The sequence below is a fragment of the Crocodylus siamensis genome, chromosome 7 (assembly GCF_052110815.1).
Source record: "Crocodylus siamensis isolate JL-2025a chromosome 7, ASM5211081v1, whole genome shotgun sequence".
Lineage (NCBI taxonomy): Eukaryota > Metazoa > Chordata > Crocodylia > Crocodylidae > Crocodylus > Crocodylus siamensis.
In genome coordinates, this window is record NC_143401.1 from 62,195,483 (window position 1) to 62,221,178 (window position 25,696).

At 35.9% G+C, this 25,696-nt stretch overlaps 1 protein-coding gene across 5 annotated transcripts in view; it reads right to left on the reverse strand.

Moving 5' to 3' along the window:
• PRKG1 (protein kinase cGMP-dependent 1) overlaps positions 1–25,696 on the reverse strand; it is a 1,074,795-nt gene that overhangs the window by 120,689 nt on the left and 928,410 nt on the right. For all 5 annotated transcript variants that reach the window (XM_090058529.1, XM_090058528.1, XM_090058532.1 and 2 more), the window contains one exon: positions 7,538–7,603. In XM_090058529.1, coding sequence (XP_089914655.1) covers positions 7,538–7,603 — 66 coding nt within the window. The remainder of the gene's footprint in view (positions 1–7,537; positions 7,604–25,696) is intronic.

The following is a 25,696-nucleotide window of genomic DNA, read 5'->3' on the forward strand; positions in this document are numbered from 1 at the left end:
TGTCATAAATGCTTTTTGCTCCGTTTCAAGTGAGCTCAAAAGAGTTATATAAAATTTGTTACTCTTTATACATGGAGGCGTGCCAGTGGGAACTTCACTTTCAGCAGCGTTTTTCTAACAGTCAAAGTGCAAAATTTTTATATACAAATATTTATAAAGTTAAAACTGAATCGTCCTATTAAATTCACCACATCAACATCAGTAAATCTTTTTTTTTGTAACCACAAAAAACTAGGTAACAGCTGTAGTGTGCTCTGAAACGTAACAATGTTAGGCTCTATAAGATCAAGGATGAACATATTTCCCAAGCCAAGCATCCTTTATGTAAAATAACCTGCTATGAATTCTTCTCACTTAAACAAGACCAACTGCTAAGAATCAAAACAGGAAACTGCTTATTAGCACGGATTTCTATTTTATTTAATATAGGACCTCAAAATCTTGGGCAAAGCAATCTTTTCTCTGGTTTACACAGATTTACACTTCTATCCAATATGAGGATAGAATTTGTCCCAGAATGGAAATCAACAAAAGATATCCAAAAAAATTTCCATAAAATACTTATCTTTACCTAGCCATATAAGAAAATTGAATCCTTTCAGCAACACATTCATAGAGTCATAGATGCTAGGGTCAGAAGGGACCTCAACAGATTACCAAGTCTGACCCCATGCCTAAGCAGGAAAGAGAGCTGGGGTCAAATGGCCCCAGCCAGATGCCAATCCACCCTTCTCTTAAATACCCCCAAGGTAAGGGAGGGCGCCACCTCCCTTGGAAGCCCATTCCAAATTTTGGCCACTCTTACCGTGAAGAAGTTTTTCCTGATATTTAGCCTAAATCTGCTTTCTATCAGTTTGTGACCATTGTTCCTTGTTACCCCAAGAGGCGCCCTGGTGAACACAGCCTCTCTGATCCCTTGCTGCATTCCCCTAATGAATTTGTAGGCAGCCATAAAATCACCTCTCAGCCTTCTCTTGCAGAGGCTGAAGAGGTCCAGGTCCCTCAGTGTCTCCTCATAGGGCTTGTCCTGTAAGCCTCTAAATATTGGGTGTACCTACACAAGAAGCTGACTGTGCAGTAGATGAAAAATATTGTACAATAGTGCATCCTAGAATGGACAATGCTAAACTGCTACTGCAGTTTACTAGACTACTGAGAAGTAGCATCACCAAAAAACCATTCGCTAATGAAAGCACTAAATAAATGCTCAGTAATGACTGTGCAGTAGCATCCCATGTAGACATGCCTTTTGTGATGAAAATCCTTCACTTCGGCATTTTGTTTTTTTTTTTAATTTATTGTACTATATATGGATGCCACTACATATATTTATGGGTTCTCCACTATGTTCTTTATTTTATTTGTATAGGGTTTTATTAATGAGCATGCAATGTCACAACCAGTTCATTTTATTTGTTCTGTTTTTAACCAATGTTTATCATTCTGTTTCTGTTCATGCTCTCATTGTGCTGTTATCCCAACTGGGGTTACATCTCAAAGATTACAGAGAGACCATTTTTTTTTCCTACAAACACTGTTGTCAAATTAGCTAGGTCAGTATGAGTCCCTGTGTTCCATTAGACCTATGCATCAAAAACATGGCAACAGAACAAATAGTGAGTTTCTCTCAGAGGCTCTCATAGTCGTTCTAGATTTTCTATATTTTACCAGTCATGACAATTCTCACGACAGTGCAAATGTAGAAGATATTCTTTGAATTTATTTTGAACTTCTCTTGTACTTTTTCCTATCTGATTCTTATGAAATCACTGAACATGTTTATGTGAAAATCAGCTACAGATTTTGAACCATTTTACTTGGTTCTGGTAGATAAACAACTCTTATAATAAATAATGGTTTAAATAAACCAGCCATGACAGCTCTTATATCTGGCTTGAAATGGAAAATTTTATGATTCAAAAACATCTACTTTTGCTCTTACTCTTCATGACTGGTTTAGGCTTCTGACCTAGGAATGCTCTCTTCTGTTTCTCTGATTCTTTTTTGCCATGTACCATCTCAATCCATTTGAAGGTCTAAATAATAGTATACAATGTTTCTTTTTTGTATTTATGGCCCTCAACTCCTAGGGTTCACTTTTTTCCTGAAATTATTAGTTTTCATTTATATCATGTGGCTTTCCCAGAGAACAATTAGATATTCTATCTCAAATTATTTTATATTTCTTCAGGAACAGTTTGTTCTGAGAGCTATAAACATTTAGGGGAGGAAAAGTAACAGGGTGCATGAAGAAAACTAAGCCACATCTCACTGGAAAAAACAAACAAAACCTACTTGTTAATATTTATGACCCCATTATATTATTCCTTTTTTTTACTGGAGATGCTGTATGGTCTATGCTGACTCATGTCAGTTGTGTTCATCACCAATATATTTGAAATGCAGTATCAAGAAAACTTCTTTCCTATCTTCTATGTAAGGACACTGTGTAAAATACCTAAATATATGGCAAAGCATTATTGATAGCCTAATAAATACATTTTTTCATCTTCTACTGGTGACTGAGATTTTCAAAAAGGTCAAATACAGTCAGGTATCCAACTGTCATAGAAGTTTATTAACTCTGCATTTTTATTGTGATTGAAATAATTCTCAATTATAACAATGGCCATAAAATACATAAATCAATGCATTTGAAAGATGCAATTTTAATTTAATGTAAACATTTTCCTGCTAAATTAAAATGAAGCCCAGTTTCATTTTTCAGACCCGCTCATTTTTTGTAGCTGCATGAACTCAATGATTTTAATGGAAGCTAAATTGCTAAATCTCTGCACAATGCTTTCAACACTAACTGTATACAAATCCCTTCTCTATGTTTTCAGAATATTAGATTACTTTTTCCCTGACTTGTAGATCAATAAAGGTTGCTGAAAAGTCATTGTTCAAAGGCAAACTCTCCATATATTTGTGAGCTGATACAATCACTCTGAATTAGTGGCTGTGTTGCAGAGCTTATGTTGCCAGTATTCTTTCATCACTCTGAGGGCTTTCTTGCTTTAAAAGGAGATGAAAACAAAAGTGGGGATAGAAGCTGTGAAAGTTTGATAGTTCAAGACCTGTTATATAATACCTACTTGATGGTATTTTCAATCCATAACTATGTGAGAGACCTTATATAGCTCTGTTACATTGGGTGGGTTTCAGTTTACAGTGGGCTTACGCAAGCCTTTTATGAGTCTTACTCTTTGTACCTGAAATAATCGTAAATCACAAAGTGGACTCAGCTAAAACCTCTTCAATTTGCTCAGGTTTTGGATTGGAATCCTATAAAGCCAAGCTTCTGTATGATTTCTACTAACAATCTCCATTCACAAACCTTACCAAATTTTTCATTGAAACACATCTACAGTGTATTAGGGTTTGTAATGAAAAATTGAATACAACATGTTTTCTCTTGTTTGGGGTCCATTAGTCTACTAGTTTGGGCCTTTAAAGAAATAACCCACGCCCCTCTTTCTGTGGAGCAAATGAAGTCTTTGGGAGCAATAATAGGTTGTTTTCTTTACAGAATAAACCTGGAACTAGACTGGGATAAGACACTCACTTTACCAATAGATTTCAAAGCTTTGCCATACAATTTTGCCAGGAATCACAGCTTCTATTTCAGGTTAAGGCAGGTGCTTTTGCGATTTTCATTCTCTTATCACCTAATTTGTCCCCCCTGCACTTTTTGTCATTCCTTTTTTTATTCAGGATTTTTTTCTCCTCCTAATCTATACCATCTATTCTGAGCAACAGAGCATACGAGAATCAGTTTCTCTGCTCTCAGTGCCCATGCCTGAAGGCACAACAGCCCAGGATGGTCAAGAAGTGCAACTGCAGGGAAAGTCCTTTTAGCCCCTGAAATCCTGTACTGCATTATGCTTACTGTAGGCAGAATCTTTGGAGTCTTAGAGCTTGACCATCTTTGGGGGGATTTTTACAAGGAAGCCAAAAGAGACTTTCCTGAAGACAAGATAATCTCCCTGCCAAATTTCAAGTCCCTCCTCTGAAACATGAAAGTACTAGTGCGTAACAATGAAATGGATGTAAAAAAAATTAACGCTGGAAAAACAATATATTTTTGCCTAAATTGTTCTTGGAAATTACTATATTATTTTTGCTGAAATATGCCATAGTAATTCAGGTCGAGGAACTCAAATATCACTGATTATTTTAAAGTACAGTTTGGCAAAGTAAAAAGTAGTAGAGAACCAGGTCTTATAATTGAAATGTTAAACAACCTTAACTACAGATATCACTGCCAGTTCCTTCTTTAGTAGCAGTTACAGTATCATCCACTGGTGGTGAGATTGGGCCCTCATATATATTCTATTTGCTCACAACATTTTGAAACAGTTCCTTTTAAGCTGAAAGTTTTAATGCTCAGTTCAGCTCAAAGACAAAGAATTTTGGAAAGTTTGACGAGCTCTGGAATTCCGAGTTACTTGAACATGTAAAGGAATATTGTTGCTCATAAATTTCACAGTATTATTATGAACAGCAGAGACTTCCTATGCCTGAAGAAGGGTGACTGTGCCTGAAAACTTGCAAAGAATTTTTTTCTAACTACTCAGTTGGTCTAATAAAAAATACCTAAAGAACCTTGCTTGACAGTATTATTAACAGTTACAACACAGTAACATTTGGAATATCCAGATAATTCTCTGTTCTGTAGGCATAGATCATATTGAATTATCACTTATATCAGAGCTTAGTACTCATTGGTAATAGCTGACTTTTACTGAGAACACTATATGCATGTGAATACCTCAAAAATGGCTAAAACTAGAAAAAGCATACTAGAACATCCATGGTGACCTTGCACCAGAGGACAACATGATATAAACAAAACTGAGCCAGGCAAAAATGTTTATAAAATGGGCAAAACCTATACATATTAATGTGAATTTTTGCCCAAAGATTTAAATATATATTTTACACTCTTAAGATACCTAATATATTTACCCTAATACTCTATTAAAATTAGTTTCTACAATTGGTATCACATACATCAAAGAATAATTTAAGAATGGATAATGGCTATGCTTGCAATAAAATCAGAATATCTAGGGTTACAAGACAGAAGTGCCTATTTTCAACCATAAATAGCATTAATGCAATGGGTGTACTGTTAATTGCAGAACGTTAGAATCTCTGTATATATTGTGGATTAACTTCTGATTTAGAAACTTCAATTTAAATGTGCAATTTTTTATTACTTCAAGAAAATTGTTAATAAAGAAAACACCTGTTAAAACGATGAGTTAGGACTAATTCTGAAACCATTCTAACTATTCTTTGTACTTATGATCTAGCCTCAAAATAAAAATATTTCTACAGTCTTGTTCACATATATTGTAACAGTTACTTTGTTGCTTCATAATTTTTTCAAGGATTTGCTAAAATGCCTGTATTAATCAATTTCTTTATTCATATGGAATGATATATCATAATATTCATTTTATATAATACAGTAGCTTGCTTGAAAATGTGTTAAGAAAGCTACTTAGCTGGCAGTCCTAATGTCTACCAGTTGTTTACACCGCATAGAACAAGAGTGCTTAACTGGTCAGGAAGTTAACAAGAACTTGCTCTCCTTTTTTCTCCCCAGGACATTATGTGCTTACAGTTTTATATACATAGAATCATAGATTTATTAAAATGTAGGACTGGGAGAGACCTCAAGGTCCTGTCTAGTTCAAGCTCCTACACCAAGATGGGATCAGGTATACCTAAGCAGCAGTCTCCAAACTTTTCATATTCGTAGCTTCTTTTATAGACGTATAATTTTGTGTGATCCTATTCAGCCGTGACTGCTAGTAAGACTTAACTTCACCTCAACTGCTCTATTGTAACTATCCCTGTGCCCCCTCTTACCTATGGTGAGAGCTGAACTGCGTTTACTGAAACAAGGGGTAAATTGCTCCAACTGAACTTTAATTTTTCCTATACAGAAAGTCCAGGCATATAGCCACTTATCACAGAGCAGCTGAAGCACTGTAATTTCCCATCCCACATGAATTGCAGGCATATGAGGTAACTGTGGGTTCTGGGAAATTAAGGGCTGTGTAGAGTTTATAATCCCACTTAGATACACAATCCTAGTTTGGGAACCATTTACCCAAACTCACCTTTGTCTAATCCATATGTTAAAAGATCCAGTGAAAGATATTTTACAACTTCCCTAGGTAGCCTATGACAGTGGCTACACACAGGCATCCATTTCTAGTGGTGGAAATTTCTGCAGATATCTTTTTGGGAGAGGGAAATACAGGCATTCAGCTTTCAACTGCCACCTCTGCCCTGCTCTCTGCACCTTCACCAGATTGGGGGGATCCCAGCCTAGGCAAGGCATGGGGAGAAGCAGCTCCCTCTACTCTTCCTGGTTCTCAGGTGGAGTAGAGTGGTAGGGAAAGACTCCAACCACCTTCCTTAAACCAGGGACTGGGGAATGGGAAGGGAGCAGCTTCCTCATCCCACCCCCAGTCTCTGGGAATTGAGCAGAGGGAGTGGCAAGGTAAAACCGTCAGCCCATTCCCCAAACCAGGCAGTCCCCATTTTGGGGAAAAGGTGGGGAGCTGTTTCCTTTCCCTCCCAGAGTAGAGCAGAGGCAGAACATGCAGGCATTTTCTTACAAGATTCTTTCCCAAGAGAGATCTTCCAGTTGTAACTTGGAGGGGATATGCTTCCCCTGGGAAAAAAAATGAATAAATGCTTGTATGTTCCTAATTTCAACTGGGATATGGCAATTCTCCCAGTCAAAATATAATGTCTGACAGTTCCTAATTTATAAACTGAATTTTATTTTCTGAAAATTTAACTGATTTCTAATTGTGCTTCTCCCAGTGGACTTGAAGAACAACTGATCACTCTCCTTTTTATTACAACCTTTTACATACTGGATGATGGTGATATGTCTCCCTGAATATATTCTTTTCTAGACTATACAAACCCAATTCTATCAACCTTTCCCTGTAGTTCATGTTTTCTAAATCTCTTATAATGCTTGTTGCTCTACCCTGGACTCTATAATTGGCCTATATTTAGGGATACTAGCACCCAGAACTTGCCAGAGTTCTTCAGCTGAGCTCTCACTAGCACCAACTAGAACAGAATGTTGCATTACATATGACACTCCAGTAAATACAGCCCAGAATGAAATGCACTTTGGAGGGTTTTTTTTAGGTAACACGGTTACATTGTTGATTCATATTTAGGCTGGGATCCTCTAACTCCCAAATACATTTCTGAAGTGCTTTCAATTTTGTATGCATGCATTCCTGAGTACAAGGCTTTGGACTTATCTTTATTATAATTTACGTTGGTAATTTTGGACCATCTCTAATTTGTTGAGATTACTTATATATTTTGAAAATGTATTATATTACTCAGAGGAATTAATCATCAGGATTTTTTTAAATGAAAGTTAAGTGCATTTCACTTTAAAATGATCAAAATCACCAACACAGAACAGTAATGACTGTCAACTGAAGATATTTAGTGTTATATGCTAAGAAGATGATATACTTACTCTCTGTCGATGACAAGACAAGTTACTGCTTCAGCAGCAATGACATTGGCTGTTCTGACATCTTCCCTGAAAGAAAAATATATCTTTTAAATAAAATATGGCCATTATGTAATGATCTTTATATTTTAAAGTTGTTAGTAAAACATCTCATGAATAAGATTTGCTCCTTGCGCAGTTTTCTGCTTCACTGATCTGTAAGAAATATCCATGTTTCAGTGAGAAACATTTATACAAGCAAATGCTCATGTTTCCTTTTAAGAAAGCAAAATTATAATACCTTTCAATTAAGAGATAGAGGGCTATTTTTGGTATCCATATATCTCTTTTTTCATCTAACATTTTGGAATACACAGTAAAGAGAAAAGAACTATAGTATTCTACTAAAATGCTATAGCCAGCATATTCATCTTAAACCCTTAAATGAACATTTTATATTGTTGGCTGTTTACAAATTCTGATTAAAACTTGGCATAATTTTACCATACGTGTGTGTGTGTGTGTGTGTGTGTGTGTGTGTGTGTGTGTGTGGTATAATATAAATATAAACTCTCTTTTTAGGAAAGAGAAGCATATATATATAGAGAGAGAGAGATAGAGATATATAGCTATGTATGTGTGTGTGTATATATATCTATAGATACAGATGTAGATGTAGATATAGATATAGATATAGATATAGATATGCTTTTCTTTCCTAAAGAGAGAGTTTATATTTTTGGAAGTTGTCCAACCTAGAAAGAGGCAAAAATACATGGTTTCAATTCACAGCTGTTAAATAAGTCATGATTTTACAGATAAAAAAATCAGGCAATTGAGTTGGATTTCCTCCACTTTCTTGTATGCTGTGTTCAGATTAACGTTGTTCTCTGTGCCAGTTTGCACAGGTCTAAATGAATGCATAAGGCAGCACAGAATAATGTTCATAACCCATCATGTATGCTTTACAGAGGATGGTATACCTAACTTTGAAGATATTGTTGTGCACAGAGATACATTACATTCCTCTCTTTAAAAACAGAATATATGTGAAATTCATGTAGGCATATGTGATATTCATATAGTAACACTGAAAAACTATATAGCTCGCTTTGTAATGCTGTAGTTATATGCAGTTAGGTAAACAATGCAGGATTAATACAAGTTTATGGGGACTAAATTATAAATGAACTGGATATGTAATATTCAATCCTAACAAGTACAATTACTGTCACTGGAGATGCATGTACCATTGCCATACCATAAAGCTATAGCATTTGATCACACTAGGGAAATTATTTTAGAGGAAGAAGTCTCCAAGCCCCATAACAGTATCATAACATTTCCATTATACAGGACTTGATGATGGAACAACTATTAGCCTGAATGTCTACAGAGACACTGCTCAGCCAAAGGGGATGTGGTAGAAGAACAGGAGGTATTTCCTCCCTGCAGAGGCTGAGAACATTGCCTGAACAGCATTACCAGCTTCCACTAACAAAGAGATGTTTTTACATAAAAATGAAACAATATTGTTGCCACTGTCTACATGTACAGTCTACATGCTTTTAGGGCATGATAGGATAAAACAGAGGAAATTAGACAATCAACATTTAAGCATATTTAAAGTATTAAAGGTTTCTGCAAGCCACACTAAGAAGGAAATTCTGATTTATTGTTGTCATAGCAGCGCTAACTGCACAATGTAATGCTTACTTATTGTAACATAAATACTCATTTATCATTGACTCTCAGAACACTGAATCAGCTTATGTGTTATACTAGATGTGCTGCCTAGAGAGAACTGATTTCATGGAACTGAAGTCAGGCAGAAAATTGAAAATTTCTATTCTTTTCAAGCATTTTGCAAGAAACTTAACATTTCTATATGCTAAAATTTTTTGTGCTAAATCATTGCAAACTGTCATATTAACTGGTAGTTAGCAATTATGTACTAAAACATACTTCTAATTTTGTAAGTGGAAAGAAAAGAAAAACTACAGCTGTATTTTAAGCAAAACAGAAACATTAGTCCAATATGTATATCAACTTTATATATACTACCAATGTTAAGCTACAATGTATAGATTCAGATTAAAATCTGCTCTCTATTCTTATTTTTACAATAGCCGTTACTGTTAAAATTAAAACTGCATTCAGATCTACAAGCATGCATCTCATTTAAATAAAACATTAGAGTTATATTAAAATAGAACAAATTTTCAACCAAAATATTAAAGCGTGCTTTTAAAGGTAGCTGCTAATTACAGTGCACAACTCAAAATCCTTTTTAAATACTATTTGTAAGCACTGACTCAGATATTTTCTCAACTTCGTCACCGGAGTATTCATCACTGCTTCCTGAGAAACAGCGCTCTTCATCAGAAGAGTCACTTTCACTGGCTGAATAATCCATAGCTAGTGTTTGCATCCACCATTTATTTTCTCCTACGAAAACTACTGTTTCCTTTGGTCCTGTTACTGAATCTTGTCCTTTGGACTAGCTCTGGAATTTTACAGCACTTAGAGCTTAAAACTTCTGGGCTTGAAAAAGGTCACAGCTGCTGTGGGGTATCTCCTACACTGGGAAATGTAAGCAGAATATATTGCTGAGCCACAAAGCAGTGCACAGTTCACACAAGACGACAGTATTCTTATCACTGATATTCTCTCTCCTTACAGCTCTGGTGCACTGTGCCTGCTGTCAACAGACCATAGTAAATAATGCCAATACATACTCAAACTGACACCTGTTAATCTACATTTGGGGACTAAATTATTCTTCATACCAAATTATTTTATTATTGGGATTGCCCTCTGCACAATTAGGATTTATTACTAAAATAAGGATAAAATTTTATTACTAAAATAAGGATAAAATTCTAAAAGGAAAAACAGGTCAAGAGTCCATGAACTCTTTTAAAGCTCATTGGAATAGTATACCAAATACTATAATTCTAGATGCTGAAATACACAACAAAAATCATTTAGGGGAGAATAAAGGAACCTGGATGTGGACTTTATCACTGGAAGCCAAATGATTAAGTTCATATGTTATATTCAGTGAAGTTTGTCCCTACAAATTGCTTGCAAACATATGGAGATTTTCTTAACAGCATTTGACAGCAGTGGATTTTTAAAAATCTATCATTACAATGACAGTAAGAAAACATTTGTGATAAATGGGAAAATGAAATTTTCATTTAGAAAATGACAAAAATATCCCATTTCAACAATTTTAAAACTGTTTTTAATCAGAAGGTTTTTTTAAAGCATCTGTCTCCCTCAAGCAGCTTCAGATTTTAGAAATTAGCATGTTTTGATTTTAAAAGTTTCATAAAAAATAAATTATTTTAGTAATGTGTTTACATTAACATCTATCACAAATAGAAATATGTGTGACCAACATATTTCTATTTGTGATAGATGTTAATGTAAACACATTACTAAAATAATTTATTTTTTATGAAACTTTTAAAACATCCTCCTTTTGTCATCATTACTCAGATAGAGTGGAACTTTAGACTGCAAATTATGACTGAAAAAACACAGGGAATATTCATGGAACATGATCTGCATCCATGTACTGAGTTTACAAAGTGGTCTCCTACTATATGATTGCTAATGTTAACTCCAGAATTTTTTAATATGTCAACCATATCAAAGTAATTTAATATTGAAGACATAAATAAACATATTTCTAAATTCTGAAGAAGAACAAGTCTTTCATAAACTATGTTAAGGCTTGTGTTTCATAATAGACCATACTTTGAACCCTCTTTCTCTCCATTGTCCTCAATAAATTTCCATTTCAAGTTCAAAAAGTGCTCTTGTATTGACTAACAAAATTAGCAGTAGCTCAGGGAAACTATTTCTGATGTAGAAATGAGAGGTATCAATTATTTTTTCCCCTTGAGCATCCTTTTTCTTTAACTTAAATGTGACCTGTTCTACAAATTGACAGTCAAGTTTACTCAAAGGATTTTGACAAAATTTAGTGCACAGGGTTGAAACTATGAAAAGCACATATGGGAAGTTATAGACTAACAAATTAGGAACATTAGAATATTCTCCTGTCAACATCTTAACAATTTTTTAAGAGTTACCATATGATTTGTTTACCTTTCTTCTTTTTTATTTAAATTCTTTAAGAATAACATTTTGAAATGATTTAAGAACCTTTCAAAAGTCACTTAGGTGCTTAAAATGTAGCCTATTCTGTATAACGATAGCTTTTAAAATACATATAATGATTAAGGGATAGATTCTGATCTCCTAATCATGTTGAGGAGCAAGTTCTTCCAGTATTTCCACTGCAGAAAGATTAGCAAGCCCTGTTACTAGAATGGAGTTTTCTTAATTAAAAGAAAAGGAAAATTACAGCTGGCAATCACAGCTCCTTCCACCAGTCATTAAAGTTCCTAAATCAATCTTAATTCAATTAACTACAAGTTTTCTTTTTCTAAAGCCATACAAAGGGAGTGAGCGTCATTCTCCAGGAGACTTCATTCTCCATGAATACTTTAATCTCTTCAGTTTTGTGTTTCACTTCAGTGGCTGTGCTAGCAGTGCTATCTAAAGAAAGTGTCATTAGTCCTTCTCCAGGGCACATGACAATATAGACAGTGCCACCACTTTTCTCTGGGGAAATAAAGCCCAGTGAAGTGCCATATCGTTTGAAGGCACTGCTGCCTGAAGTTACTAAAAATGAACTCCCCCTCCCCGAACTGCAGTATTTGGAATATAAGTGGTGAGAGACAGGAAAATAAATTAATATATATCATGTCCCATTAATATAATCTATGCCACCAAACATCATATTTCGTACATTTTATTAGTTACGATTAAAACTTAATTAAGTATATGCCTAAAACTACACTGCAATACGTAACATATATACTGCCTTTTGGAATTATTCAGAGCAGAGAAGGGCACTATGTCATATTAAAAATATTTAATTATTATTCAAAAAAGCTGATCCATAAAAATCACTTATAGCAGCGTATTAACACAACTGGTAGTCATGATAGTCACCAGAGGGCCCTCAGTTTAACTGCTCCTGAAATAGTTCCTCCTCTATTTTTATGTCCTGTTTTCTACTTCCAAAAGGCTTTGATCTTTTTTTAGTTTCTGTGGACTGTAAGATCTAGAGAACAAGAGTACATCATAGGAACATAGTGTTGAAAGAACCTCAAGGGTCATATGATTCAACCTCCTTATCAGATGCAGGGTACCTTGGAATATTCTTTAACCATTCCAGAATGATGACCATCTAGCCTCTGCTTGAAAATCTCTAAGACTAAGTCCAGACATTCAAAAAATCCAAGGTGAAATCAAGCTAAGTTATATAGTTTTCTGTAAGCAGCATAAGTTACATCAATAGGGACACACATTCACCCTTTGGTGAAAGGAGGGGTATGCGGGCTGCCTGCCTTGGCCAAGGCCAGCAGGTTGGGGGGCACTGCTGCATGCCTCCCAGTATGACCTGCAGGATCCCTTGGATGCTGAATACTGCCAAGTGCAGCTGAGCACCTAGACACCCCTGAATGGCTGCCAGACAAAAGTGAACATCCCCCCACCCCCTTGCCAGCCACAGGTATTTGTCAGCTGCAGGCAGGCAGCACCGGGGGGGAGGGGATGGAAGGGGGAAGCGAGCCATCTATGTCCCTGTATGAACCACATCCCAAAGCACACCATGATGTACACACAGACCTGACACTGAACTCAAGAAAACCCCCGTGAGTAGGCACAGTACCATGGAGCCCAACTGGCCTGCAGGGCATGGGTGAGCATTGTAGCATTTCCTCCTGCCCCTCCTTCCATTCCCCCGCACCTGCCTGTAGCTGACCTGTGACTAATAGACGATATATAGGAGAAGGGGTGAATGCTTGGTGGTGCCCAGCAACATGGTTGGGCTCCATTGGATTTTACCCACTTGAGGCGGTTCTCCTGGGCTCAGGATCAGGTCTGTGCATAAATCATGTGATGCTCCATGATGGGGTTCGTGCAGGGACACAGATGCCTCCCTTCCCCACTATGCTATGGCTGAGAGCTGGCCAGAGGCAGGAGGAGGGGCTGCAGAAAGGGTCTGTACTGGAAAGGGTCTGTGCTAACTCAGCTTTGTGACAGTTTGGATGCGGGGCTTGCTGGGTGTTCAGCTGCAGCAGTAGAGAACAGAGCAAGTTCTAGCATGTCTCCCTGTAAGGGAGGGCTCACAGGGGCCCACAAAGGCACCTGGGAAGCCAGCAGACATCAATCTAATGTGAATTGATAGGGGATCTAGTACAGAAGTTTGATTCACAGGTCTAACCTAAATCAATTAAGTTTGAGTGCACATTGATCCAGGTCTATCTTAGACCAGATTCTGCCATTTTTAAAAGAGCCTATGTATGCTGAACTGTTCTGTTACAGGTATAGCCAAGTTTCTGATCACTTATACCAGTAAAAGTATAATATCTGTATCTGACCCAAATGTAGGAGATTCCACAACTTGATCTATTCTCTTAGTCTCCATTCTACTTTTCTTACTGTTAGTGCGTTTTTCTAACGTTAGATCTAAATCTGCATTCCTATAATTAATTTCTATGCTATAGCTCTAACTCTGTTTTTTCCCCATTGTATATATATATGCCTTGTACAGAGTATATGTTTTATGATGGATTGACTCATTAAAAATATTTCTACCTGTAAACCTGGGTTGGGTTTCTAAAAGCCATGGCTTTGTATGGACATAAAAAACAATTGCTACTTTATTTTTTCTTGAATTGATAAAATTCTTTAACAATATTGAAAAAATATAATGATGCATACAAGCAATATATAAACTTATATAACTCATAAAAGTTTCATCTAAAATGAAGGATGATTCATTTTTTAAAACTCTAAGATAAAGATTTCATATTATTACTGTAGAAGAAAGGTCTTAGATAAAATTATAACTTTTGTAAGAAGAAAGAAATAAAATCCTACAGATGCTTTGCCACAGACTACCATAACTTTGAAGATATACAGTGAAATATTACTTCATAACAGCATTATGTGTACTGCTGTATATTTAGTTCATTTACAACTGCCTTGAAAAAAAAATATTTCTAACAGCCTAGCATTTCTGTTTAGTCTGACACTGGGTTTAAATGTATTATTTATAGCTTCCTTTCTTTAGCTCGGTAAAAGTAAGTTTTATGATTTGCTGTATAGGCTGAAAAAATGTACCAATTATTTATGGTAGTTCATTGTTCTATGCCAATTCATAGCATGTAATTAGCACTTACTGCAGGTTCTTGTGTCAAATATTTAGCTGCATTCAAAACAGATTCCAAATGAAAAGTTTTAGCCTCAGGGAGAATTTTACAGGGAAGCAAAATAGCTATGTGTGTGTCTCCTTCAGTCAGTGTTACTGTACCACTCTTAAAATCAGGGTTGTACTGAGCTAGCTTTTTCAGAGACCGAGTGGGCACTGCACATATTATAGATGTTTTATCCAAAAAATCGGCTCTTTCCCTTGCTTGACTGAAAGTTTCTCAAAACACAGTGAAACTCTAGACATAAATATTAATAGCACAGCAAATGCTCTAAAATCAGTCCAAAGTTGATATATGCTGTATGAATTTCCTTTTTTTTTTGGAAAGTGATAGAAATTGATTTAAAACGCCTGGTTCAGATGAAAATGCCAGTGATACTTTTGTTTCTTTTTTGGTTTACTGAAAGATGGAAATTAATTTAAATCGATTGGAAGTGTCTTGTTTTAAGAACTAAATTTAAAAACTATAATTAAAACAGTTGTGTGACCATAAATATTGCATTATGTATTTGCAGTTATACTATGTATACTATTATATAATATGTTTATATTTATTTTATATATTATATGGATACAACACTGAACTGGAATTCAGGAGACATTGTTCCACACCCAGAATTATAACTGTTCTGCTAAGTGACCTTGGGCGAGACACTTTGCTGTTCTATGCCTCAGATTTACCATTAAAATGGAAATATTCAAATTTACATCCTTGTAAATTCCTTGATCTATAGATTACAGGCACTGCATAAAAGCAAAGTTTTAGTATTACTGGTATAGCAGATTTGAAATTATAGGACACTGAAATAAATCACCCAAGCTGTTGTATTAACTGTTATAGTAAAGAAAGGGTTTGTATATTTTTAATATTATCCTATCCATCTAATTTTTAATGGTAGCAATATGGGTAAGTGCTGCCAAACAACTAGTTCAATTTAAACTGACCTTAACCTCTATTACTTACAATAAAATATATATTCTTCTTAAAGATATATTAAGAAAAAAACCCCATGATGAAGCTAATTGTATTCTTCATAAAAATCATTCATCTTGGGATGTAATAGAAAAAGGAAAAGTTACAAATTCCAGTGTCAGTGTATTTTCTGTGAAAATGGCCTACAATGCATCCTTAAGGATTCAGCAGTGGTAGACAGATAGCCAGGATGTTATATAAGAATGCAACAACCAGAGTAAAAACAGGGAATCTTTCTGTTACCCAGGATAAAGTCTATTCAAGACCTTAAAATGGCAACTTTTTCACTTAATTGTTGCCAAAATGTGCTCTGAGGCCATATTTACACATGGGACCCACAAGCTTCCTTCACATTGTCTGTCCCAGAAACTGGAAGTCAGACAACCATGTTTACGCAACATGTCATATATGCTAATTAGCACAGCTAGATGACAGGACTGGTTAACTTGCTCCATATTAACTAATTTATCCTTAGTGTTGTTTGAACATAACTATTAGGGCTGTGCAAACCTTCAGTCTCTGATTCAATTCGGCGGAGATTTGGTCTGATTCAGTGGCAGCACTTCCAGTCCACTTCCAGGTCTGCTGCTGAGCACACAGGGTGGCCCCCGCACTCCTGTGGGAAGCTCCATCCGCCCCACCATCTCAGCATTCACAAGCCACACCTGATACCTCAAGGTATGCTGAAAAAACTTTTAAAACTGTGTCTATGGCCGAATCACTGATTTTCCGAATCAGCATCAAATCTTCAGATTCAGCTGAATCGAATCAGGACAGTGATCCAAATCAACTAATCAAATCATTGTCTCCCAATTCAGGCAGTTTCATATACCCCTAATAACTAAACTACTTCTGGTTTAAGAGGCAGCCTTTAGCTGACATTTTTAAAGATGTTTCTCAGGTGTGCTCTTGAAAACACTATGAAAGTACCATACACATACCGTAAGAATCTGTCTTACTGATATTAGTACTGATCATGCCTGTTACCTTACCTAGTCTCTTGCACACTTCTCTGCCACTTACAGTAGTGCTGCTTGGAAAGATTATCATTAAAAAGTGACAACCAAACCAGTTTACACAACCAAGCAGCACAATCACATAGATGTGAACAGAAAGGATCTGAATCCTATGCAATGTAAGATTTACAGCTTGACCTTCTAAATTGATATTCACTTTCACTTCATTTTTCATTTTATCATTATAGGTGTGTGGGTTCATACAGACCTCTGAAAATCTTCAGCCTGGGAGACAGACAGACAAACAGATATAAACACTTCAGAACGGTTCCACAGACTAAGAGAAAATGCCAAAATATCTCCCCTAAAACTTCTAAAAAATTCTTTCTAGGCACTAGTAGATGCAGTTGTCTTTGCAGATTAGATGGCAAATCAGTTGACCCAGTAGATTGGTAGCAAACTGCTGAGGACCCAGAAGATAGGATTCCAAAGTAAATGGGAAACAGTGAGGGCAAGTGTGCAATGTATGCAAATCATTTCCCCTAATTTGGTACACGTTAGTGTTTATAATTAATTTTGACAGACAACACAAGCTATGGATTGTAGTCCAGGATTCCCTGGCCTGGGTGATGATGCACAGTTGCTAGACACTATTCCAAGATGAATGGGCGTATGTTCCTGAGAATTTGGAGGTATAAGATGACCAATAGTGACTGTGGCAAGAAATGTTATCAAAGAACTGAGATAGACATTGTCATGCATACTATTTTGGAAATCAAATGGAAGATTCTCCCTTTTCTAAAGGATAAGATTAAACTCTTAGCTACGGCCTTGAAGGTAGACTGTGTTGTAACAATTAAGAAGGGATTTTATGAGCTAAAATGAACAGGATAGCAATAAATAACAATTGTTTGAATTATATTCAGACTATGTTCAATTTCTTGTTATTTATTTGTAATTCTGTTTCAATTTATCTGGGACTATCAAAAACCTGCTACAGCTAATTTATCATGTTTAAATTTTCATAATGTATTAAATAACTCTATCATGTACAATGTATTATTTAATATAGCAATATTAATACTAGGTCAAGTTCATCTACACTTTAAAGTTAAAATTTAAAAGATATATTAAATAATAATATGTTGTACTTTTAACAACATTGTCTTAAACAATGCCTAAAAGTTTTACAAATTTTAATAAAACTGCATATCACCCTATAGTATGGACAAATATGCCTATTTTCCATATGGACAAGTCAAGGCAGAGAAAGATTAAATAGTTTGTCCTAGATTATGCATTAAGCAGATGGTCTTTACAGAGGTGGGAACCAGACAATTCCTAAAAGGCTTTCATATGCACTTATGTGACTATTTAAAATCTGTGGATACTAGGGAATTCTTAGTTTAGGATCCTAAGAGCCACAAACAAGATTCTTCAAGGAAGCTTTAAGGGCCTATTTTTCAGGATCACTTACTCTTTTGCCTCAAAGTAGTTTTATGACTGATGAGATTTGTTAGAAAAACTGAATATTCCAGATTAGATTTTCTTTACCACATGAAAGTGATACGCAGTAGTTCTATTAAAACAAACGTTCATAAATCAAGGGTACCTGTAAACTTTGGAAAAGATAAAAGTTTTTTCCAACCAAGAACTTTTTAATAAGTATTGCTTCTAACATTTGATGGTCTGGGGAAAAGTCACACATATCATGTATTTAAAAACATTTTTTATCAAATACTAGTTAATGTGAAAAATGGGTTTCAACAGGATATTTAAGTACTATTTACGAATTCTCCTTAGGGAAGTCAGTTATAGAGTCTAGATGTCAAGCTGTAGATGGTATTTTTCCGTTGTAGATATCAGTCTCCTTCGTTCACACCACTCACATCTGTATTTTAATGTTTAGAAGTATTTAATGTTGGGTTTCTGACACAGAGAAGTTGATGATGACATACTGTACTTCACAATTTTTCATCCAATAATTGTCATTTGTAATAAATCTTATCTTTGAAAAGTTGTTATTAATCAGTGCATTGCAACTACTAGATTTTAAGGAATAGTGGCCTTTAAAAGTGATCATGTAGTTCATTCCTTCTGTAAACTGAGCTCAAATCAGGGGCACCTCATATCTCTTCATTCCTTCCCAGAACTTGCTCCATCTCAGCTGCTTACACTTCAGTTTCCCCATACTTTGTGACACCTCTCGCTATGTCAGAATCCCCATCTTCCTTACGGTAATAATGCTGTGTGTCCCCACATTCTCCTCACTGCTACAGGCTGGGGGTTCAGTGTGTTGCCTCTATTTCCTTCCCCTTTCCATGGTACTCATTCCTCCTATATTTCAAGAATTCTGAATATTCCCCAGATTTCTCCCTACCCTGCCAAGTTTTCCAGTATCTCTATACTAGGAGCTTTGCATGTAAGAATATAAGAAGAATAGTCAGAAGCAGTTAAAGAAGTGTTCTGCAGGATAAGTTCCTCATATTTACATCTTCTCCACTGATAGTATGATTTTATTGAAATCTACTACAACTGAAACAATAAGTCAGGTTGTATAGGCCAGTTAAGTGAGCTGTGCATGTCTAGAGGGTGCTCAATCCTGGCCTCACCTTTACCTTAACTATAATTACTGAAACTGGCTTTGAGGCTTTGTTGTCTTCTAGTAAGTAGTCAGCTGTTTGGCTGATTGACTTCTGGAAGATCTCAGGCATTTATACCATGTGTGTTTCAGTTCCTTAATGCAAGAGGTAAAGCTTGTGGGGGTTGACAGATTCTCTTTATCCAAGAGGAGAGCAAGCTATTTATTTATGAATGAACAGAAAGTGTGAAAATAAAAGTGCTTATGGCTGTAATTCCCATCCCTTTCAAACTGCTTAACATTTATGCCCTTTGCTGTTTTCCCCCCTTTAATTAGTTCTCTTATCATCACAGTGCTTTCCAAACCAAGGAAAGACCTGTATTTATAATATAAAAATAAAATGAAAAATGTTAAAAAATAGCATAGAGCAATCTGTAAACATTATTCATTAAAAAGAAGCAAAAAGCAATAAAAGATTAAATACTCCAACATACTGCACAAATACTCCACATACTGCAAGCCTCATAATACCCCATTAAAACCTACTGCAAACTTAAGACCCATAGCCTCAAAAACTACAGTGTGCCACAGAGAGACCAAGGGCATTATCAGTGCTTTAGAGACACCTGCAAAATTAGGCAGAAAGGTAAAGTGAAATATTCCTAGATGATCCCAACAAATGATGCATACACCAAACATCCCTACCAAACATAGCCAATGGTGGTCTGATATATGGAGTTAATTAATTAAAGACAATATAAATCTCTCTCTCTCACTCTCTCTCTCTCTCTCCCCCCCGTGTGTGTGTGTGTGTGTGTGTGTGTGTGTGTGTGTGTGTGTGTGTGTGTGTGTGTGTACGTGTGTGTGTGCTCCTCATATATGCATAATTTTGTTAGTGGGAAAAAGGTTCTGAGAATGCTTTATGTAACACATTGCTAGGAAACATTTTCTTACTATATACCTTCTCTTAGCTTAATGGAAGGAATGATTATGTAATATTTGGAGTGCAGCAGGTCACAGTCTTAGAAAGTAAAGAGAAAAATTTGAAATATCCATTCACTGTAGACTGAAAAAGATACAAAATAAATTAGAAGGAAATTGAGAGGGCCAAAAGAGGTTTCATATTCCATCTGAATCAAAGCTTGAAGAGGAGCGGGAAGCTGTTTCAAGCCAGTAATTACAGCCTTCAGCAAAGCAGCAGCAAAATAAATTGCAATTTAAAAAAAAACAGGGAGCTGAAGCTTTGACAGCCTAGCCATTCCTTTACAGATCAGCCCCATAGCCTCAAAAAAGATCAAAATATCACACAGTCCAATTTACAGATTAATGTATAACTGACCTATATAGCAATCATACACCTTTTCATTTTCTTCTTGAAGAAACAAATATACAGTACACTGCCTCATTTGCATATTATTTTGAGTTCATAAAGAAAATGTTATTAACTACAGAGGCACATTTCTTTTAAATCTACCTCAGGGCTGAAATTATCATTAATATTTGCAAAATATATAGCATTATAGATGATCATGCCACTTTTATAGCCAGTAAAGCCTGTTCCTGCTCCAGTTTACAGTCTGAACTGATCATTATACAACAACAAAGTTGGGCATGTAGCAACACATCAGAAAAACCACCACATTTAAGGTCATTGGGGTCCTCACACAGCACTCACATATCATGTTAATCCCTAGTTTGTTTGATTTTGTAATCAATATCACTATATTTATTTTATATTATTTAAAAATGGAATAAAATAATTGTTTGAGGCCTTGTGTAAAAGCTGCCTGGGCAAAAGGATGGTGGGGATGTTACTTCAGACACAGAAAGAAGGGCACTTACAGGCAGACAAGGTTCTTTGGGTAGCTGTGATATCTTTTATTACACTAACTAAATAGTTGGAAAAGTTGTTCTTTGCAAGCTTTCTGGCACAAACATCCTTCTTCAGGCATAGGGAGAGTCTGCTGGTGCTTTGTGTGCTCTCCTGGGTGGAACAGAAGCCAAAATGCAAAATGCAGGTGTGGCAGTGTGGATCAGAGGGAATAGGAGACAGTAGGTGTGAGACAGGCAGGTGTAGGGGGATGTTGAACTACTGATAGAACCTAGCTGGTAAAATGCAGAAGGTGGGGGCGGAAATCACCTGATCTCCATGTGACTGGGAGGCAGTGTCCTGCTGAGCCAGGACAGCTCTCCCCATCCCCTATGGCCTCCTGATGCCTAGGCTGAGTGGGAGCAGTTTCTCCTGGTCAGCTTCTACATGTGCAGTATGGCACATTAATTTATGTACCATTTTTCTAGTACCTACGAGTAGTAGAAAATGGCATATTAGACTAATATAGATTAGTCTACTGCGCAGTAAAGCAGCTCATGTAGAAGCACCATGTCTAGACCACAGTTAACATGGTACAGTCTGTGGATGATTTCTTATTTTGCAATTTCATGTTTAAGTGGATTTTTCAAATTATTTTAAGATACACTGTTCTGAGGTCAGTGATGGAATGTCCAGGGTTCAATCTTTTGCGGAAGGTGGCCAAGTATCTCTCTTAGTTCACTGGAAGGTGGACAGGGTGAGAGCCTAATCCTAACTTTACCTATCTATACTGCTCTAAAAATGTCTTAGGATTTAACAATTTATCTGTGACCTTTTCGTTTTCTGATTGTAAAAAAAATGACAAAACTACCTTTGTTTCAATGAAGACACAGCTAAATACCTTCTCTTTTTCACCCTTTTAGAGGAAGTCCATACTGAATAAGTAAATTAGCTAACTACCAGAAAGCTGTAGTAGCGTAGGGCTCAGTGTGGGTTCACCACCCAAGCATTTATTCACTTACATGGGTATTCCAGCCCATGCTGAGCTTTGTGCTGCTGTAGTTACCCTGCTCATTTGAAGCTACTTTTGTATGTCTGCCTAAGCAGTGCTGACTGCAGTGTATATATATATCCTAAGGCAATCCAAAAAAAAACCCCTTTATCTCTCTTTTCTTCATTCCTTTGAAGTGAACAAGGTTGTTCTCCCTCTCCTTTGCATGCTGCCTATACTGGCTATTATTCAAGAATCATTTGTAATGGGAATTAGCATAATAAAGAAGGAAGAGTTAAAACAATCCACAATAGTGAGGCTGTTTCCAAGCTGACTACAACAGATCTTCTTTTGGGTTTTAAAGGACAACTGTAGGAGGAATAGCAAGAAGTGTGGTGAGAAAGGCCCTTTTATGAGTTATAAGTTGAAGTGAAGATTTAGTGTTGAAAGATTTGGGTTTATGAAATCTTCAAACATAGAGTTGGGAAGGGTCAGTGAGCTGCTAGATACCAAATGACAGATACTGAAGTCTTGGCTTTGTAACTTCCCCGGTGGATGACCTTTGGCAAGTCACTTTTTTGTGCCCAGTTTTTCCATCTCTAAAATACTGCCCTCCTTTTTGAAGTTTTTGAGATCTACTGATGGAGAAGCACTATATAATAAGACTTAGATATGCTGCTGCTATTACTATTATTATTATTAACAAGAAAACATTTAATGTTAAATATTAGAAGGCTTTTCATTAATAATCTATGAATATTAACTATTAACAACAATGTAAACTTAAGTTATTGTTCCTCTATAAAAATATCATAAACCAGCTTCATTTGAGTTGTGTTACCCAGATAACTATATTTTTCTTTATCAACACAGGTCTATAATATGACTGATAAATTTTTTCTCAATTTTTTTCCCCATTAAATGTTTATCATGAAATATTATCATTATCTGCGTATTGTAGTCTTTTAATAAAAAACAGCATTCTTCTCCAACAAGCTATCCTTCCAGAAAGAAGTCATTTGCATTACATTTTGGCATGGTTTGTCTATTTATTAGAGTAATGGATAGTGGTGGGAAGTCTCTTTCCATTATATTCAAAGAAAATACATGTAACCATTTTCTAATGCTCTCACATAGTAAATAGAATGGACTAACCTAAATTAGAACATCAGGCTCAGAACCCAGATTATGTGGATATAACTCTCAATACAACTTTTCCGCCAATTTTTTTGGGTTCATATCAAATCTGAAACTCAACATCTAGTTCTGGTTTGGATGTTTCTGTAATCCTATAAGAACTAATAGTGTCATTTTCTTCATTACTGAATTCAACCCCTAATGTAACTATTAAATGTGACCTACGAATTATTTAGACCTCATTTTAATTATGCATTATATTTTTCTTTATTATTATAGAACTATAACAAGGTTTTAATAAGGATCATGGGAACTAACATTCAATATACAGTAGTCCTGGCTTCCTACATGTCTGTTGAATACTCCTGCTGTGGACTGTTAGCTGAGAAAGAAAATCTTAATAATGTACTAGACTTTTGAAAGAAACAGCTTCCTTTTATTTATGAATGTAAGAAATCCCAGGAGCAAGTATTTTGTTCTAATAGAAATGAGTCTTTTATAACTTTAATATTAAATTAAATTTTACATCCATTCTTTCTAAAAGCATTATAAATACTGTATATAAGCAGCTCTTTGTCATCTGAAAAATTCTATGCAAAGAACTGAACTGACATAAAATGAATTAGTTTCTGGTTCCACTGGGGTTGACACTCATTTGACCTACAGGAAATTATGTTGCTGGGAGCATGACAAAAGTGTTAAGAGAGCAATTAAGGTTGTCACCTGCTATATTCCCCAGAGGAGAGTGATGAATTTTCATTCTTGGCCTTACGTCTTACAATGTCCTGTTGATTAATATTACCATTATTGTAACACTAAATTAGAGCAGTGGGAGTGTTTAAGTTCTTCTCCACTGTCTCCATTCCAGGACATAGGATTTTTTCAGTAGCCCAATCTATGCAGATTTCCACCTACTGCTTTATTCCTCTTTGTCCTCATGACTTGGTCCCATTCTCAGCTTGTGTGTGGAAAATTCTTTCAATCACCTGCTTTGTAGAATCCTTCTAAACTACTCAAAACAGTCTGACAATTTGCAGAAAGAAAACAAATTTGACTTAATTTTGATATTTTACTGGGAGTCTTTTCAAGTTACAAAGTACTACTGATTTTGTGCTCTCTTAATGTGTCATCATGCTATAAAACAGTTATTCCTCTCTTGAATGCATATGCATTAGGGCTCACTTTTGCCTCTGATAAGATGATTCCATCCCTTCAAGAACAAGTTTTATCAGAAATGTGCAGCTGGGTACCTGTGCATCAGGATGGAGAGTTCAGCAAACTGACATCACAAGAGCAACAGTAAAAAAGCCAATTGTGAGCCACTATCATCAGTGCCACATCAATGTTTTAAACCTTAATATCATTTTGGGAAACTTAGTTTTGCTTTTCATATCTCCATTTCAATCAGTCAAGCACATATTTTTCAAAATGTGTTTAAAATACTTTGATACATTTCAACCGGATGTATGTCTAAAGTCCTGAGTCCTGAACGTTTGGAGATAAGGGATATGGAAATGTTCATATCTCAAAAGAGTATATTCATGCTTAATATTGTTGCTGTGATAAGGTCACCTTTCAATGGTTACTTCAGAAAAGAACTTGCTCACTTCTTCACCTAGCTATTCTCATTCTGAAATGTATGGCTCTTTGCGGCTACAGCTTCTCTAAGGGGAAAAAAAAGCATGTTTTTTATTCAATGAAGATAAGGGCAATGAGTTAAAACTCAGGTTAAGTAGACTGAGTGCAACCCCAGAGTCCCTTATAGGCCTGAAGTCAAGCTTACAACACAACCCCAAACCCTTCTTACATTATCATGGGCAGATCTACAGAGGGTGTGGTGGCAAAGTTACACACAGCTTTCAAAATACACCATGGAAGCAGCCAAGGACTGTTCTCCCCTGTCTCCCTCCACCTGGTTGCTGGCTGCTTAAAAACTTGAAATGTTTTGAAACTTTCAAAATGTTTCAACTGGCCTCGTTTCACTCTGAGGCTGTTTCGAAGCCCTTCGTTTTATTTTGTTTTCACTGTTTCGAGAGCTCAAAATGACTCAAAACAGCGTCAAAATGAAACAGCCAGTGAAATTTCTTACAGCCCTAGTAAGTATATGCGAGGAAGGAGGGAAGAGACTTTCTGGGCTTTTTTCTGCCAATTATCATATAACATAAATTTTAGGATATTAGCATAGAATTATACAGAATTTTATAAGGTCTACTGAAATTTATAGATATTTTTAATTATTCTAGGTCTCTAAAAATGCAGGTTGCATGGATTATCTGCTACTGTTGTACTAGAACAAAATATTTCTTCACATGCTTTCTTTACATAGCTGAAGAAGAGGCTAAAAGAAATATTTATTCACTCCCCATCAGGAACAACATCATACATATTTCATAATAGTTTTATTTAATCCACTTGCAGCTTTTAGCTTACCTGCA